Here is an 18,181-nt window from a genome sequence, read left to right on the forward strand (position 1 = left end):
TCAAAGCTTAAAATATTTGAATAGACACAGAGTGTAGTTTTGATGCATCTTAAAATGATTTTTTTTTTTTTTTTTCAATACAGGCCCTTCAGTTAACAGAAATATCATTGCACTCTATGAATAACAAACACAATTTTGCAGTCATTATTGAAATGTATTGTGTTTGGCTGACTGCTATATGTGTATCTATAAATGTGTGAAGACCATAGACTGTATATATGGTGAAGACACACACAAACTAGGCTTGTTTGAGACAAGCGAGACCTGCGCAATTTCGATCAACGTCTTGCTCGTGCGTTGCATGATGGTTAGTCATTTTTGTCCGACTTGCTCTGGAGGCTCGCCTACTTTCGAGGCGAGCCGCAACGCGTCTCAAACAAGCCTCTTGTCTACAGTTTGATACACACACAGACAAACGCACTCAAAGACAAACAGTGCCCTCTATTGGCTTTCATGGTATTTGACACCAGCTTTCAATCTCCACTCAGAATGCAAAATGACCCTCAATCGGAATAGTCAAGACGGAAATTGCGAACTTTCCTAGAGTAATTTCATTTGAATACACTGTGAAAAGAGTCAAGTCAGTAGACCCTGATACTGTATCATTCCTCCATCAAATAAGGTGTTAAAGTGAACTCTGTTCGAATTTCTATCAACCTAGGCTTGAACAAGGTTCTGTAAAGTCTGTCTCACTAGCACCTTTTTGACCAAAAGAGCCATTTTGCTCCTTTTTCCAAAACATTTTTTTGTCTGGAGCCGCAAAACATATTTCATAGTTTTTTATTGTTGTATCAGACAAAAACTACAGTTTTTTTGCATTTATTAGGCTATTTATTACACGATATAAAACTGTTAACCTCTAATAAGAAACAAATAACTCTTATAAGGAGAATGACAAATAATACACAGGCCTACTTTAAAATAAATTAAACACCGCACTTGGGGAGTCCTCTGCACATTTGAAGGGAAAAAAATATTATTAAAATGGGCCCACTTTGAAATAAATAAAACATATAGCTGCACCCTAAAAAGAGTTAAAGGTAGGGTAGGTAAGAATGGAGAAACCAGCTCGAGTGCGCTAGAATTTGAAAATACACAACCGGAAAAAATATGCCTCTTCCTTCAGACTTCCTTACAGAGCCCCTCCTCCAACACACACGAACGCGCACATGACCAATGAGGGCACGAGATAAGTGTGTGCACAGATGGAAGGCTGACAGGCAGGTAGGCCATCCAGTTACTTTAGCCGGGCCGGCTCAGATGATTGGTCGTGCTTTTTACAGTAGGCCTACTACGGCTTCCAGAGATTAATTTTTGTATGTATTTATTGTCAAAGCATTTAATATATTCATTGCTATCGGGACGTTAAGAGCATTCCATGGAATATAACAAAAAGTGTTTTCTGAAATAAATTACATACCCCATTGAATTATGACTGAAGATCGTCAGCTGTCTTCCTCTCCCTTGTTGTTCCTCGATACGTAAAGGCTGCACCACCTTTGACAACTTCTCTCTACATATCAAACATACCGGTAAACCAGCATCGTTTGCTGTGAAAGTATATAACTGTCCACACAGAATTAAATCCTGTGTTCCTCCGGTACTTTTCTTTGATTTATCCATAGTTCGCTAATCGAGCCGGGGGTCAGGTTATTCGATCGCCTCCAAGAAAAGGCGCTCGTCCGGGACCGTAGCAGGATGTGACGCATATTTTAGTTGACCTAATTAAAACCGTTTTGTTTTTTATTTATGTGTCACAGTATCACCTCAAAATACAAGATACGAAACATTTTCAACCGTGCAACAAAATATAAATAGTCCTACAAATACTTTTATTTTATTTCCTTCTTATTTTTGTCTAAGCTCAAGGGAGCCAGAGCAGAGGGCTTAAAGGGCCGCATGCGGCCCGTGGGCCGCCGACCCCTGCACTAGCAGGTCAGTAGGGTTAAAATGAATAAAAACTAAGCTGAAGATCAGAAATGACGCATCATGTATTTGTGATGTCAATATAGTTTTATTAGTTTTACATTGATCAGTTAAAAAAATAAATGTACAACAGTTGATTACCTTACAAATATGATTATGAAATGGTGTCGGTGCTCTTTTAGCTGCTCCAGGTGAGTCTGAATCCTGACGGCAGCGTGGCGTACTGGGCTTGGAAAACGATGTAGACGTGATGAGAGGAAGCTGTGAACGGAGCGATGTTGGTTTCCTAAACAAACAACACAAGAGAAAGAAGTCAAATCTAAAGTTCAACACGTTTTGTTCCTCTGAAAGCTCCCTCGGGTTACATACCGATCCACAGTACGGCCCGACAGGCGCTGAGGAGTCGTCAGGACCGTCATACAGCTTCAAGAAGTTGTTCTGGCAGTCTCCGGGGTCATCGATGCTGATCTGGGCAAAGGTGACTGTCACCACGCGGCCTCTGGGGGCCACGATGTCCCATTCACAGTGGGTGCTGTTGGGATAGGTGCCTGGGAAGTTGGGGCTTGCAAATGAGCCATGGTCTCCGTATAGAGTGCCACCACAACCTGGTACACAAACACAAAGATGCTTCAGCTAGGAGAAAACAGGGTGAGCAAACATGAAGACCCATTTATACTACTCCAAGGCAGTTTTATTTATCATGGCATCATATTTCATCCAATGTGGTTTAAAGACATTTTTTTTTTTTTTAGTTCTGACCGTTAGGGGAGGATGTCTATGTGGCCTCGAAGCCATTAAGGGCCGTGGAAAAAGTGGTTTAAAGACTTTTTTTTTTTTTTTTGTTCTGACCGTTAGGGGAGGATGTCCATGTGGCCTCGAAGCCATTAAGGGCCGTGGAAAAATCACTCTTGAAGCGCAAGTAGAGCTCGTTGGATTTTGGGAAGACGGGATTGGGCAAAGTGTTGCCGCAGAACCGACCAATCAGAGGAGACTCTGCTGTACTGCCATTTCGGATCTGTGAGAAAACAAATTGTTGTGACTCACTGGCACATAGACAGGATATAACACATATGTGATTTTTTTGCACATTTGTATACAATGAGATGATATGGGGAATATAGATATTTTACATAAATATGTCAGTAAATGTTTTACCTCCAGGGAGTCAAATTGACATTGGCTGTGGCTCTCCAGGTCTAAATTGTTGAAGAAGAAGGAGATAGAGCTGTTCTGGGGTGCCTTCAGGATGATGGTGCAGTCCACGTTGTGCGGGTAGACGTTAGGCCAGCCCGGACTCTTCAGGTAGCCGTACGGCTGTTCATAAGTTCGGCTACAGCCTGAAAATCACCACCAAAACAGTCAGAGCACTGAAACCAAGTTCTCTCAGTACCCATCATACTGTTTCAAAAGCTGTTATTTCTTCAAAGAAAGGAGTCATGAAAACTAACATTGTGGCTTATCCAAAGACATTTTGGAGTCTTTTGGAAAGAGCTGTGTTACATTTTTTAAAAATTAAAAAATGTCCCTGTAGTTTAGGTATCCCAGTCCTTCAAAATATGTAGTACTGACATCAATGTTTACTAAAAAGTAATTTCCTATGTCAGGTAAGTGTTGCTGATTTATAAGAAGATGTGAATATGCTCTCCATTGGCAGACAGTTTCTATGAGTCACAGTTCCCCTGATTTAAAAAAAACAAAAACTAAGCTATATTTACTCTGCTTGAGCAAGATGTAAAACCTTTTCTTGCCACAGGTCTACTACAGGAACCTACCGGCGATCTGGTAGGTGAAGCTCACGCCATTTCTTGTCATGAAGGCGTCGGATTTGAATTGCACGAGGACTGTCCTGCCGTAGCTGTAGAAGTCGGGTGGATGAGCATCTGCTGCACAGAATTTATGAGACTGTCCATAGTCTCCCTGGAAACACAATAAATAATAATGGATTTTACATTAAAAAGCAGGAGGTTTTTATTGATTTATCTGTTGCACCTGATGCCTTAATAAATGCCCTTTTCCCCCAACTGCAATTTAGGCCCAACATGAGACTCACCACAGGCCAGTCCTTCATCTCCAGGTAGTTAGTGGAGCAGCTCTGGCTGGGCTGCAGGACGAAGGTTTGGACCGACAGTTTGACGCTTTCCTGGGCGGGAGCATCCAGGATCCAGCGGCAGGAAGTGAACGGAGGATAGGCGTTGGGGTAGTAAGGCGAGGTCAGCGTCTGCACGGCCGTCGTGGCGTTCAGGGTCCCGCCGCAAAGCACTGAGAGAAAGCAGGCACATTGAGGATTTTAGATTGAACAACGTTGTTTTGGGGTTATTGTAACTGCAGGGGCAGTTTCTTACTTGGCACAGATCTGTAGGTAGCGTTGAAGCCTCGTTTGTTTACTGAGTTATCTGTGACAAAGTGAACAGTCAGGAAGTTTCCGCTCGATACAAAGGAAGCCGGGAGGAAGCTTCCACAAAATGTCCCGACCAGAGGGAAGTTATTGTTGTCCCCATCAAACACCTGATAGGAAGAAACACATTTTCCAGTTGTTCATACTTGTTATTGTTGCAAAAACATGCCGTTATATGTTGTGTGATGCTCCGTTATTATGTTCTAATGAAAGGTAACATATTTCATTGGTTGTTGGTTCTTTACATTCAAATAGTCGTAGCGGCAATTAGGGGAATCCTCGAGGTCGAAGGACTCAAAGGTCAGGTTGACGACCCTGTTGGGCGGCATCTCGATGGTCCACATGCAGTCCATGCGGAACTCATAGCGGTCGTCCAGGTTCGGATCCGGAGACCCGAATCTACCCATGGGCATGGACATGTAGCCCCCACAGCCCTGTGCTGGACCTGCAGGCAAATCAGACTTTTTAGCCTCTTCTTCAAAGCTATAGTGTGTGAACTAATCAGATTAACATTATATATGTTTTGGGATTGAATTCATCTTGACCTGATGCAAGGAGAATCTAAATGAAATGAAACCATGCGAGTGGCTATAACCTTATTGACATGGTTACAGTTGGGTCGAATGAAGATAACGTGATTTGGATGTGATCTACACCTCGTAAATCATCTAGCTGGACTACGCTAAAAACGATATTTTTTTATTGGTTTTTAATCGAACTTGAATGCCATTTGGGTCCTCTTTCAACTTCTCAGGATCAGATGGTAATCGGTCTGACCAAGACCCGGGAAGAGGTGTGTATTAGGAAAGTCCTTTGTCAGTGTGGGACCACAGCTCATTTTGTTAATGTGTTTGCTTCATTACATGTATGTAAAATAGACATCACTACTCTATCCTTAACTTTCATCAGAATCTGAGTAACATGGACCCACCAAGCGTCTGGCTGTAGACGGCCCTCCAGCCGATCCCATTCACAGAGGCGTCTGTTCTGAAGACGATGAACAGCTGGTTGGAGGAGGAGCGCAGATTGGGAGGGAGAACTGCACCACAGAATTGCCCCAGCAGGGGGGCCAAGGTGTCCTGTCCGTCATACACTGCCACGTAGTCATAGCGACAGGAAGAGGACGACTCCAGGTGGAAGGTGTTGAATCTACGGAGGGCAAAGGAGAACATGAAGGGCAGAAATTCACTTTTGAGTCGCGTCTTTCGGGTTTCTTAAGTCCAGGACTTTCATTCTGGTTCTTTTTTGGATATAAGCTTATATATTTTATATATTTGACTTAAAGTCAATAGGGACCAATAGGAAAGGCTTTGATTTTGTAAAAATATTCATAAAGTAAAGTAAAATCCACGTTTTTCTAGTTGCTTCAGGGATTTGTTTTCTTCAAATGACAAATAAACTTTAATTAGATGTTATGTTTATTCAACAAGAACTTATAGTGAAAATAATGAGTTCACACCATATATGTCATTGCACTGAAAGGAACTAGGGCTGTTGATTCAAATATTTAATTGGGATAAATCGTATGATTATGATCTTACTTGAGGTCCATCACGTTGTCTGCTTGCACCATGATGTGGTAGGTACAGTTGATGTTGTGGTGGTAGTTGGTCATGGAGAGGGCTGGACTGCTCACTGTACCCATGGTGCTGTTGAAGAAGCCTCCGCATGCTGAAAAAAAACACACTCATATCTCACTACAACTGTTCATAGCTTAATTTCATCATCCACAATCCTTTCTACTCATTACTTACGGATGGCTGTGTATTCTGCCAGGAAGCCACTGTCGTTGACCACATAGTCAGAGTAGAAGTTGATTAACATCGGCCCAAAGTTAGAGAAGGGCCCCGGGATGCTGCTCCCACACACCGTGGCAATAGGAGGGCTACCAGGAGCAGCCAGGTTGTAGATCTTCAAACCATCATATGTACAGGTGGAGTCAGCTAAACAACAGACAGACAGGCCACAACTTTAATATATTGTACGAAACGTTTATTTTGAAAAAGCCATCTGCAGGTGTGTGTGTTGCAAAAGCTACACTTGCCTTCTATTTGGAAGACCTTGAAGGTGAGGACGACCACCGTCTGCTTTCCAGCGTCTATGATGTAGTTGCAGTTGGAGTTGAAGGGGTACTCAGCCGGATAATTAGGAGAAACCACGCGGCCACTGGAGGCTGTGAAGTTAGCACCGCACCCTGAAAAAACAAAAGACATCAGACATTGTAGTGACTGGCCAGCTCACCACTCATACACCAGTATAGTGTTTTTCATTTGATGAATCGACCAATATGGACACCATGAAGCTGTTTTGTCTGACTGACTTACTGGTGATGAAGGAGGCGGAGAAACCTTTCCCCTGGGTTCCTGTGCCCTGGAATCTGCTGGTGATGGTGTTGTATGGAGCAATGATGGGGGGCGGGGCCACGGAGCCACAGCCTGTAGACAGCAGAGCCTCAGAATTCTGGGTCTGACCCGACCACACCTGCAGGGAAATGCATACTGTTTCAGAAATTGTCAAATGGAACTGTGGTTCAAATATACAGTCTGTACGCATCTGAAAGATGTAATTGGGCACTTTAAACTTAAATTTAGAGGTAACTGTCTGAACTTAAGGAACAAAATATCACTAGTCATTTTTTTCACCCTGAACTAACATCTGAACTTGTTTCTTCTGTAGTTCAGGGCTGGTACCTTGACATAGCTGCTCTGGCAGGTCCCGCTGCTGTCAGGAATCTGGAAGTCAGAGTTGAAGCTCATCTCCACGTGGTTCCCCTCGTGAGCGATGATCTTCCAGGAACACTCCACATTGGCCGGGAAGTTCTGGGGATAGTTCGGAGACTTGATGGTTCCACTATCAGCGTGGATCACCCCTCCACAGCCTGGCCGGGAAAACATAACAATTAGGAGGCATACACATTGTAGTTAGTTCTACCAGTTCAGTACAGAAGTGTAAACCCACCTGAGGAATCAGCAGACCAGGTGGCCCTGAAGCCCCCACTGGACACACTGTGGTCAGCCAGGAAGACCACAGCCACCTTGTTGGATCCTGATTGGATGGTTCCTGGGGAGGTGGTCCCACAGTACTGGCCGATAACAGGGGAGCCAGGGGACCCTCCGTTGAAGATGGTGACGGAGTCCCAGCCACATTGAGAGTGGGGCTCCAGGTTGAAGTAGCTGAAGGTGAGCTGCAGGAAGTCAGGGTGTAGAAACCAAGGCAGTTTACAATATAGTTAAACAGGGAGGTGCAAATGATCTGTTGTTTCTGCTCTGCTTATTCATGCACTGTGTTGCTCTGCTAGTGTCTGTGATAAACCAAATCCAACAGATATCTCACCCACCGCCAGTAGAACTTACTGTTTTGGGTCAAAGATATCCCCCTGATTCTGAATTTAGACTTTGTTTTGGATATTTGCTCTTCGTAAAAGGAAATCTGAGGAACCCTAACCCTTCTCAACCCCTCCTGGGACCCAGTTACAAAACCACACCATTTTCTATTCATACGAGAGCTGTTCAATTATATATAAATGACTCAGGAGATATTTGCTTGTAGGTAAATGGAAATCTACATTGCGATTGGTTCAATAGATTAGCCTTTCTGCTGTTCAGTGGTACTGGTAGGTTGGTGTAAGAGCATTTTAATATGCCATGGCACAGACTCACCTTAATAGTGTGACCTGGCGGGGCCTCCAGCAGCCAGGCACAGCGGCTGGGGCTGGGGTAGATAGCGGGGTAGTTAGGACTGGATAAAACCCCTCCCTCACCCGTCTGCCAGCCTCCACACTCTGCAAAGAGAAAACCCTTCTTGTAAGACTTTTGAATGCCAGATCAGATACATTTAAATGCCACATAAGAATAAGCTGTGTCTCTTACCAGAGAACAAGTACCTGGCCTTGAAGCCCAGGTCTTGCTGGAAAGCATTAGTCTGGAAATGGACCCAGAGTTCTGGAGTGAAGACCACGATGGGAATGTTGGGGGCGGTCTGCCCACATAACTTGGCCAACATCTCCCCATCTGCGTTACCTGAGGGAAGGAGAAGAACGTTTGACAAATGCACAGCTCTATTTTCAAAATGTAGCACAGATTTATTTACAAGTGCTTGAAAGAAAGACCAAATATTGACATTTCTGAGAACTTTATGCCATTTTTTGATTTCCTATCCTGCTTTTCCTAATACATATTGGCCCTTATCAACACAATTATTTACTAAACCATGATTTACATATTTATTTCCTACATGTATAACACTTCATTTTGACCCATGTGATATAACGTCCTTCCCAATGCTCTCTGTTACTCACCTAAGCGGAACTGCAGGTAGTCTGAGGCGCAGGTCTGGTGGTTCTCCAGGTGGAAGTCTTCTATCAGAACCACGATGGAGGAGTTGACGTGCTGCGGGTTCTGAATCAGCCACTCACAGTTCAGGTTGTTGCTGTAGTTGGACACCAGGTACCCAGGAGAGGTGAAGTTCCCGCTTGTTGGGTTGTTCAGGATTCCACCACACTCTGACAAACAGGGCAACATAAAAATGAGAGGCACAGTCAAAATAAAAACAACCTCTTTGTTGATGAGTTATTTAGGATACACATCTCTGAACCATTCATGTATATTACCTGCAGGCTCCTCAGAGGAGTAGGAGGCCGTGAAGCCTCCGTTGGACACAGAGGAGTCTGTGCTGAACACCACGGTCATGGTGTTGCCGGAGGAGCGAACCTGTGTACCTGCTGGGACGGTCCCACAGAACCTCTGCAGGCGGGGGGCGTCTTCCAACCACCCGTTCAGAACCTGGAAGAAACAGAGGGTTATATTTGAGAGAAATGGGTCTGCAGCAAGGTAGCAACATCGTGACATTGATAATAAATAAACACTTTTGAAAATACATGTAAAACACCATTATGAAAATAAGGCCTTGTTTAATTCGGTTTCCTCATAAAAAGGGCTTGAGAAGTCAACTCCAGTGGTTACATTTGATAATGCATAATTGGCAAAAGTAAAGCAATTAAACATAAAGGAATATTCTCAATAAAGGACTCACGTCAACGTAATCAAATGAACAGGAAGTCCCAGAACCCTCCAGCCGCAGGTCGTTGATGGTGAGGGTGACGCGGCGGCCATGAGGCACCACCAGCTGCCAGTGACACGCCCGGCTGTGGGGGTACAGGTTGGGGTAATTCGGGGAGGAGATGGTTCCTGAGGCAGCGTTCAGCTCGCCTCCACACACTGCCGATGGAAAAGAGGAAGAGTAAAGCAAAGAAATGTTCAACATGAGAAATTACATTTTACGAGTCAATAACTACACACATAGAAGGAAACAAATGCACTAAATACTGTATTATCAATGAAGTAAGGGGATGCAACTAACTATTTGTAATGACCAAACCCTTGGTGAGAGAATGAAATGAGGAAGAGCAACAATAACAATGTTCTTCTAATGAAATGATGGTACCTTCAACACTGGCTTCAAACGTCAGACTGAAGCCGGGTGCATTTCCGCTGGCGTCGCTGACAAACTTAACGTGGGCAAAACTGTCAGACGTTTCCATGGAGACGGGGATGTTACTGCCGCAGAATCGGCCCAAGATGCGCCCTAAACAGGAAGTACAACACAGGAAATGTATGTGATAGCGGCTCTATGACCTGATACTGACACTGGGTCCATTTCCAACCATTAAATTAATTCATAAACTCTCTCAATGAATGTAAACTATGATTGTTGACAATGTATTTAGGGTCAATGACACTGTAATTAGGGGTTTTATTCACAAATACAGTGAATACATACAATACAGTGAATACATACAATACATTTCCCCCCCCAATTGTATTACATGTATAATATCATGTATAGTGTCATGTATCATGTAGGTGGTAGCTGAAGATGGTTGTGTTCTCTCACCTGAGGCGTTGTACTCTCTGATCTCCACATAGTCCGCGGTGCAGTCTGAGGAGATCTGCAGGTTGAAGAGGTCAAAGCTGAGGGTGAGGTAGTGTCCCGTCGGACCCTCCAGGTACCACTCACAGCTGGAGCTGTCCGGGTAGTTGGCTGCTGGGTAACCAGGGCTTTTGATCGTACCCCTCTGACCGATGTAGGTGCCTCCACAGGTGGCTGTAAAACAATAGGAGATAAAATAGGGAAAGCTCAGCGATGTACGGCTATTTGTTCTCTAAAGTTCTGATATGAAAAGTTATTTTAACTGCATCTCAAAAAGCCTCAAAGTGTACAATCTTAGACCTGATATTAAACATTTTATGTAGAACTATCTCTCTTTGACACCACAATATCACCAAAACAATGGGTAACACAAAGTCTGACATTGATAATACATGTTTTTCTTATATAGAATTTGATTTGATAGGTTAGGGCCAACTGTGTCCTAATTAGAGTTTAATTAAGCATAGGGTTTGGAAAATATTCTTCGGAGATGTGCCTACCGATGGAGTACTTTGCCTTGAAGCCTTTGTGCGTGACGCTGGTGTCGGTGCGGAACCGCAGCAGCATGGAGGAGCCTGATGAATGCTGGGTAGACGGCCGGGTGTTGCCACAGAGATGCAAAATAACAACATCGTTGGAAGTGGATCCGTCAAGCAGCTCCAAATAGTCGTAGGCACAGCTGAGAAAAACATAACATGTTGTGATCACCAACGAGTTGCTGGAAGAAGTGAAGAGAATCCTAAAATAATCCTCAGGTTTCAGGGTAGGGATCCTCCAACAATGTACGGCCTAAGGTATGTGTACAGCACATTTGTAAATTATTTACAGGGATAAGGATGATTTTCTATCCACCTCTTAATAAATCCGAACATGAAACTTAAAAATAGCAACAACCACAATAAATAAATGTTAAAATGACCAAATAACAGTTTTGAGTAGCATCTGTACCTGGAGGTGGGTTCAATGTAGAAATCATCCTCAAAGTCGATCTGTACAGCTTCTCCGTTGGGCACGGATATGACCCAGACACAGTCGATGTTCTGGGGGTAGTTCTGAGGGTAGTTGGGGGAGGTGATGTACCCCGGAGGATCGTTATCATTCAGCTCAATGAAGCCTCCACATGCTGCAGGAAGACAGCAAGAAAGCCCTTTGTTAGGACACTATGGACACACATGGACATACAAGTTTAAATGTAGAAGTCCATCATGATACTTCCTGGTATTCTAATGGCCACTCCACCCATTCCATCACACCGTCAACATCTGGCTTTCCATTGAAAAGTCATTGATCACTTAATGGCATTATATGACACTGCCGCACGTACACCACACATGTCGATGAATGCTGTTGCGACAGATAAAATAGAACTTATACCTAGACTGTGGGCTTCAAAGGTCAGCTTGAAGCCGGAGCCCTCGTTGGTGGCGTCAGAAATGAAGCGCATGAAGAGGTGGTTGTCGGTCGTCTGCTGGACAGAGGGGGCGGACGCACCACAGAGACGTCCCCCTATCAGCGGGGCGGAAGCATCCGGACCATTCCTGAGCTGTGGAGACAGAAGCAAGAGAAGTAATTCAATACATGATTTACCAACTGAACATTAATGCTAGATCTAAATCATCAGACAGAAAGAAGGGAAAATAAGATAAAAGATAACGTTTTTTGTGTTCTCTAAAAACAGATATTTGCATATGAATGCAGGTTATGTCGTATCATAATCAGAAAACGGATGCTGTTTTATATGCCATTGGTGCCAGTCTATAGAGGTAGGTAGGACGTTGACTGTTAATGGCCACAGGGAGGAACGACCTCCTAAATGAATGAACGTCATCTCTCAATTCCATTCTCGCGCCTTAACCTACTAATCAGACTGTAAACAATGACGGGTGTACCTCCAGGTAGTCTCCTGAGCTGCACACACTCCCGTAGCCTTCGATCTGGAAGGGGCTCTGGAAGGTGACGGACACCCTGAAGCCCAGAGTCACCATCACATGCCAGCTGCAGTCCTGATTGGGCAGGTAGTTCTGGGGGTAGCGGGGGCTGCTCAGCACGCCCCGGTCCACATGCAACAGGCCACCACAACCTTAAAAGACGATTAATATAATCAACATGGCGTCTGACCAACCAATAACCGACTTCTCAGTAGTTGTATTACTTCATCTTATTATCAGAATCAATTTTATTGCCAGGTAGAAAACATAAACATAATAAAACAAGTTGTAAGAGGAGGTCATGTGATCTCTGCTGTTACCTCTGGAGTAGGAGGCGTTGAAGCCTCGGCCGTGGACGCTGCTGTCGGAGGAGAAGTGGATGTACATGGTGTCTCCTGTGGAGTGGAGGGAAGACGGAGGGTCCCGCCCACACACTGTGGCCAGCTCTGGGGACACACTGGAAGCACCTGACAACACACACACACACATGTTATGTCATGTAATAAATGCTTAATATTAAAGCTGTGAAGATTAATACATACTTGATTAATAGGTTGGAATAAAAAAAATGTACGATGAAAGCCAAAATTCCCTGAATCCATTTTCTTACATTTGGATATTTTCTGTTTTCTTTACTCCTCTTCGACAGTAAAGTGAATATCTTTGAGTAAAGGACACATTTTAAAACGCTTCTTCTAGGGCTTTGGGAAACACTGATCGACATTTTCTGACGTTTTTTGGACCAAACTTCTATTTCATTGAGAAAATAATCGACAATAAATAGTGAGAATAACTATTACTTGAAGTCCTACTTAATATACGTAATTTAAATAGAGAATTGATCATAAATAAGGCGAAAAGAAACAAGCTAATTCAAATGTGTGAAACCAGGTTTGGTTCTTTTTCTCCACACCGTCTTACCGTCCCTGATGACGAGGCTGTCGAAGTAGCACATGGGGTAATCCTCCATGTCCAGGTACAGCAGGTTGAGCTCCACCGTGGAGTCTGGAGAGCGGATCAGCCAGGTGCACTCCTGGTTCGGGAGGTAGTTCTCAGGCCAGCCGGGGGAGAAGAGGAAGCCAGGAGTCTCCCCCGTCATCAGCACACCTCCACAGGCACCTGACCAAAGAAACACACTTTTATTTAGATAGCAGAAAGCGCTGTACTAAAGAAGTCTGAACATGTTGTGTTACCTTAATTGTAGAAACATACACTATATAATAATAGATTATAAGTCATATAAACACAAGTCATTTACTGTAACTTTGGTTCACAGTGATTTGGTTAGGATTTAATTATGTATAATCTCATTTCCCTTTTTTTAGTGAGGAAAGAAATTAATAAATATAATGAATTTACTTTGATGAACCCTTTGCACATGTTGAAGTCTCACTCAAATATCACAATAGACTGACACTGTTATTAAGATGTTGAAGATTAAAGGGATCGGGAGGTCAACGTGTCCAACATCTTAAATTATTGGTCCTAATTCTAGTTTTGGTTTTGGGTTAACCCGCCATTTGGACCAATCAGGTGACTAGTTGCAGAAAAAAACTTGAACTAGGTTTCTGGGGCAAAGTATTATATGTCATTGTTGCAGGATATCCACAAATAAATATTGCCATGAATTCTGTTTGCCACATGAGGCAGGAAATTACTTGAAACATGGACATTTAAGGGTTTGGACATGCTGAAAAACACTTTAAAATGTTGTTAAAATGTGCTTTAAAATGTTTTTTGTTTTGTGGATCATGTAAAAGGACTCAAAGGGACAAACTGTTTGACCTGGTGGGACAGTGGGTGTGGGTCCAGAGTCCTGAACAGCCGTCCATTCCACCAGGAAACCTTTTCCTGTCCCTGCTGAATCTGACATGAACTGCAGGGTGAGGGCGCTTCCTGAACTTCTGATGGGAGGGGGCAGGGACAGACCACAGAGTTTTCCAAGGGGGTAGTAATGAACACTGGGGCCATCGAATACCTGGAGGGAAAGAAAGGACGAGGTATTAATGGACACTTCGGTGGTTAAATAAAGGAGATGTATATGATTTGACATCAACGCTATCTCACTTTGAGGTGATCGTAGAAGCAGTCCTGCGTGTCCTCTATGTCCAAGTCCAGGAAGCGGATCTGGACGAAGCTGTCTCCATCCACTGTGATGGTCCAGCGGTAGTGGGAGTTGTGGGGGTACATTCTGGGGTACAGCGGGGACGCTATCTGACCAATCTCCCCCGTCACATCATTACCATACACTGAGAAACAGGGAGGAAATCAAAGTTAGATTTCTTATTCTCTAAATACAAGTATAAAAAAGATTGGTGTTTTATATTCAGTTGCTGTATTTTAAAACTACTTGAACTTCAGATATACTTCACATAATATATGATATTCTTGTTGTACTATGATGTTTGTATTTCTTGAAAAAAATATTTTCCTTTTTTAATCCTTTAAATGTTAAACCGTTTCAAATAATAGTTCTATATTTATTCTATTATGACCTTTCTGTTTTCCTTTCTTATAAACTCTCTTCTTCCTCTCTTATGTGTTGTCTGTTAAATTAAGTATGTTGGCACTATTAAAGCATCACAGTTATATATTTTTGTCCAATTTGCAAATTTTTATTGAGCTTATTATATCTATATATATTTTTTAAATAATTTTTATCACATTTTATTTTTTAGATATATTTATTATACTTATATTATATATTTTATACGATTTTATCTCTCTCTTTTCATATATGCACCATTATCCACCAAAGCAAAGTATGTGTGAACCTGCTCCACAATAAACCTGAATCTGATGTGTGTCACACTCACAGTGAGCGAAGCTGGCTCTGAACCCCGCTCCGCTGATGGAGGCGTCTGAGACGAACTTCACCCACAGGATGTGCCCCACCACAGAGGTGTAGTTGGAGGGCAGCGAGGCGCCACAGAAGCGTCCGACCAGAGGCCCGGCGGAGTCCCCCTCTCTGATCTCCAGGAAGTCATTGTCACAGTACGGGTCTCCCTGCAGCTGGAAGATACTGAACAAAAACACAAGAAGACTGTCACTGATACTGAAGAACAATAATATATATTTATAATATTACATCAAATGGACTAACATGAATGAGAGCTGCAGACGGTTCCCTGGTGAGCTCTTGATGGTCCACACACACTCCACATTAGGCGGATAAGCATCAGGATAGTTGGGACTGTTAAACGCGCCACTCTCCATCACCAGCTCTCCTCCACAACCTGAGTAAAAAGGAGAGTTTCCATGGAGTCAATATCAGTGTGTGTGTGTGTGTGTGTGTGTGTGTGTGTGTGTGTGTGTGTGTGTGTGTGTGTGTGTGTGTGTGTGTGTGTGTGTGTGTGTGTGTGTGTGTGTGTGTGTGTGTGTGTGTGTGTGTGTGTGTGTGTGTGTGTGTGTGTGTGTGTGTGTGTGTGTGTGTGTGTAGCAGCACCGGTGTATCTTACTGGAGGTGGAGGCTGAGTAGGTGGCTCTGAACCCTCTTTTGGAGACAGAGTGGTCGGATATGAAGTTTACCACCAGGCCGTTACTGAAGGAGGTCACAGGGTGAGGGACTTCGTAGCCACAGTAGCGCCCTGACAGCATTTGACATTACATTAGAATTTACACGTTTCTCTGATTCAACAAGCAGTAGACGAAAACTGCTTGTTGAATCAGATTATGGCAAAAATCATAATCTCGATTATTTGGGTCAATAATTGATATCACGATTATTAAAAACGATTATCCATTTACTTTGAAAATGTCAATTTATTGAGAAAAAAAATGTGAACGGTATGTTTTTAACAGTTGATTACCCTGAACTTTAAGTACAACTCAACTGAAAAACCAATAAAAAAAGAAAATTAATTAAAAAAAAATATATATATATATATATATTAATAATAATAATAATAAAAAAATAATCGTTTTATTTCGATTACGTTGTTTTCGTAATCGTTGCAAGCCATAATCGTAATTGCGATTAAAATACGATTAATTGAGCAGCCCTAGTAGACGTGTTGCATTCAACCAAATTCAGCACAGTAATGTTAATAAATACAGTTATTTTACTCTCTCACACACAAGCACACACATTAACTACCTATAGAAGGCGCCTGGTAGTTGTCTCCATCCAGGATCTCCAGAGCATCATGGGAGCAGTCGGAGTAAATCATCTCCAACTCAAAGTCAGTGAAGGACAGCGTCACATGGTTGACTGGCCACAGAAACACAAGGCAAAGGTGAGAAGAACAACATATTTTATGCATATTATTTTAAAGTCATTAAATAACCCAACTCACATGGTTCCTGGGCTTTTATGATCCAACTACAGTTCTGATTGGACGGGTATGGTGATGGGTACCGGGGTGAGGAAATGGCACCTCCGATATCATTGGTTGTTATGGATGCACCACAAGCTGTTGAAAAAAGAGTGATAATTCATGTTTTAAAGAGACAGATATGCTTTGTTTTTGCTGAAATGAAGTAATGGATTTTGTAAAGCTGTCTAGCAGAGTGGCTAAAATGATGCTATTGTGGAGAGTATATCTTTGGAGAGGTACATTGATGTATTCATTCAGTTTACTTATCACTGGAATTGCTTAAAGCTATGTGTAAGCCTCTTTTTTAATACATAAATTGAGTATGCAAGGCAGAATTGCAACACAATAATCTAATACAATTCAACAGACAGTGACTTCCTGTGTGTTTACATTGAACATTTCGATCGTTGCTTCATTTATGGAAAGAGCAATAATCTTATAATAATCTGAAATCAGTTGTGCATTTACCCGTATGTTCTCAGTCTCCTGAGACCTAAAGAATGTCTTATTATGTGAACAACAAAGCAAATCTGAGTGTGGTCTGAATTTTGGATTTATGGATTTCATCAATGTTCTAGTGATATTAACAGAGAGGTTAAAGGAGGCCCACCCTCAGAGAAGCGAGCGCTGAATCCACGGTGGCTGCGGCTGGAGTCGGACCTGAAGCGAACATAGATGGTGTTCTGGGTGGCAGTGATGGAGGGAGGAGTGGTGCCACACACAAGGGCAAGCAGAGGGGAAGATATGCTTGGACCGTCATGGATCTAAAGAGGGATACAAATATCATATGGTTTCATTAGATTTATGTAACCTACCCACATGAAACCCCAGGATAAGGAAAGAGCTGGGAGTTGTGTTGAACTGCTTATTAAATGTTCCAAATTCAGTCACTCACAGCCACATAGTCCCAGGTGCAGTTGCTATGAAACTCAATATCCAGGTCAGAGAAGTTTAAGAAGACTCGGTGGCTGGGATCCACGCTGATGACCCAGGAACAGTCCACGTTGTTGGGATAGCTGCTGGGGTACGACGGAGAGTGGATCTCCCCTGATGGAGCAGTGACGGGCCCTCCACAGCCTGCAGGGAGAACGACAGTCCATTAAAGCTAACTGAGAGTCTCTGATGTACCACGTTTTCTCAAATAAAGGACCTTGGTTATTAAGTAATTTGTTTAGCATTTAACAAATTCACACACAAAATCAAAAGTGGATTTCACCCTATTATTTTCTTTTAGTTAAAAATACACCCTGCATTCATAAACATCATTTGCATTTTCACTTTACTTATGAACTTGTTACTCTTACCCCCTTATGATACAGATACATATTTTGTTTGTCTACCCTCCCTCCCAAATGTAAAGCGTCTTTGGGTTCAAGAAAAGCGCTATAGAAATAAAATGTATTATTATTATTATTATACAGAGTATATTATATTGTGTGATGTGCTTTAGTGTCACGGAGGCTCCGGTCAGTAATGTCCACCCACCTCCCTGAACCTCGGCCCAGCTTGCGTTGAAGCCTCTTCCGCTGACATAGCTGTCGGACTTGAAGCGCACCGTCAGCAGGTTGCCGGTGCTGGAGACCTGCAGCGGGCTGGAGGTGGTGGTGCACAGCTTGGCCAGCTGAGGGGCCAACAGGTCAGGGCCTCCATACACCTGAGGGGAAGTTCAAATGAAAGGGCAAAGGTGA

The 18,181-nt window shown here is 43.0% G+C and overlaps 1 protein-coding gene across 1 annotated transcript in view; it reads right to left on the bottom strand.

Annotated features, from left to right (window-relative positions):
* Positions 1-1,994: 1,994 nt before the first annotated feature.
* Positions 1,995-18,181, bottom strand: part of cubn (cubilin (intrinsic factor-cobalamin receptor)) — a 31,227-nt gene continuing 15,040 nt past the window's right edge. Inside the window, exons 30-67 of the mRNA XM_034210721.1 lie at positions 17,979-18,147; positions 17,389-17,570; positions 17,104-17,257; positions 16,473-16,589; positions 16,274-16,387; positions 15,636-15,764; positions 15,281-15,413; positions 14,994-15,199; positions 14,245-14,426; positions 13,963-14,155; positions 13,099-13,296; positions 12,498-12,644; positions 12,139-12,329; positions 11,624-11,792; positions 11,198-11,372; positions 10,750-10,928; positions 10,214-10,423; positions 9,764-9,904; positions 9,353-9,537; positions 8,931-9,102; positions 8,619-8,822; positions 8,191-8,340; positions 7,981-8,102; positions 7,280-7,505; positions 7,012-7,199; positions 6,646-6,802; positions 6,366-6,515; positions 6,076-6,264; positions 5,863-5,992; positions 5,253-5,470; positions 4,567-4,766; positions 4,269-4,431; positions 3,977-4,185; positions 3,699-3,843; positions 3,082-3,263; positions 2,776-2,941; positions 2,296-2,531; positions 1,995-2,212 (exon numbers count right to left, since the gene is read on the bottom strand). Coding sequence (XP_034066612.1) covers positions 2,105-2,212; positions 2,296-2,531; positions 2,776-2,941; positions 3,082-3,263; positions 3,699-3,843; positions 3,977-4,185; positions 4,269-4,431; positions 4,567-4,766; positions 5,253-5,470; positions 5,863-5,992; positions 6,076-6,264; positions 6,366-6,515; positions 6,646-6,802; positions 7,012-7,199; positions 7,280-7,505; positions 7,981-8,102; positions 8,191-8,340; positions 8,619-8,822; positions 8,931-9,102; positions 9,353-9,537; positions 9,764-9,904; positions 10,214-10,423; positions 10,750-10,928; positions 11,198-11,372; positions 11,624-11,792; positions 12,139-12,329; positions 12,498-12,644; positions 13,099-13,296; positions 13,963-14,155; positions 14,245-14,426; positions 14,994-15,199; positions 15,281-15,413; positions 15,636-15,764; positions 16,274-16,387; positions 16,473-16,589; positions 17,104-17,257; positions 17,389-17,570; positions 17,979-18,147 — 6,489 coding nt within the window. The 3' untranslated portion in view covers positions 1,995-2,104. The remainder of the gene's footprint in view (positions 2,213-2,295; positions 2,532-2,775; positions 2,942-3,081; positions 3,264-3,698; positions 3,844-3,976; positions 4,186-4,268; positions 4,432-4,566; positions 4,767-5,252; positions 5,471-5,862; positions 5,993-6,075; positions 6,265-6,365; positions 6,516-6,645; positions 6,803-7,011; positions 7,200-7,279; positions 7,506-7,980; positions 8,103-8,190; positions 8,341-8,618; positions 8,823-8,930; positions 9,103-9,352; positions 9,538-9,763; positions 9,905-10,213; positions 10,424-10,749; positions 10,929-11,197; positions 11,373-11,623; positions 11,793-12,138; positions 12,330-12,497; positions 12,645-13,098; positions 13,297-13,962; positions 14,156-14,244; positions 14,427-14,993; positions 15,200-15,280; positions 15,414-15,635; positions 15,765-16,273; positions 16,388-16,472; positions 16,590-17,103; positions 17,258-17,388; positions 17,571-17,978; positions 18,148-18,181) is intronic.

This window comes from Gymnodraco acuticeps, unplaced genomic scaffold, assembly GCF_902827175.1.
Source record: "Gymnodraco acuticeps unplaced genomic scaffold, fGymAcu1.1, whole genome shotgun sequence".
Classification (NCBI taxonomy): domain Eukaryota; kingdom Metazoa; phylum Chordata; class Actinopteri; order Perciformes; family Bathydraconidae; genus Gymnodraco; species Gymnodraco acuticeps.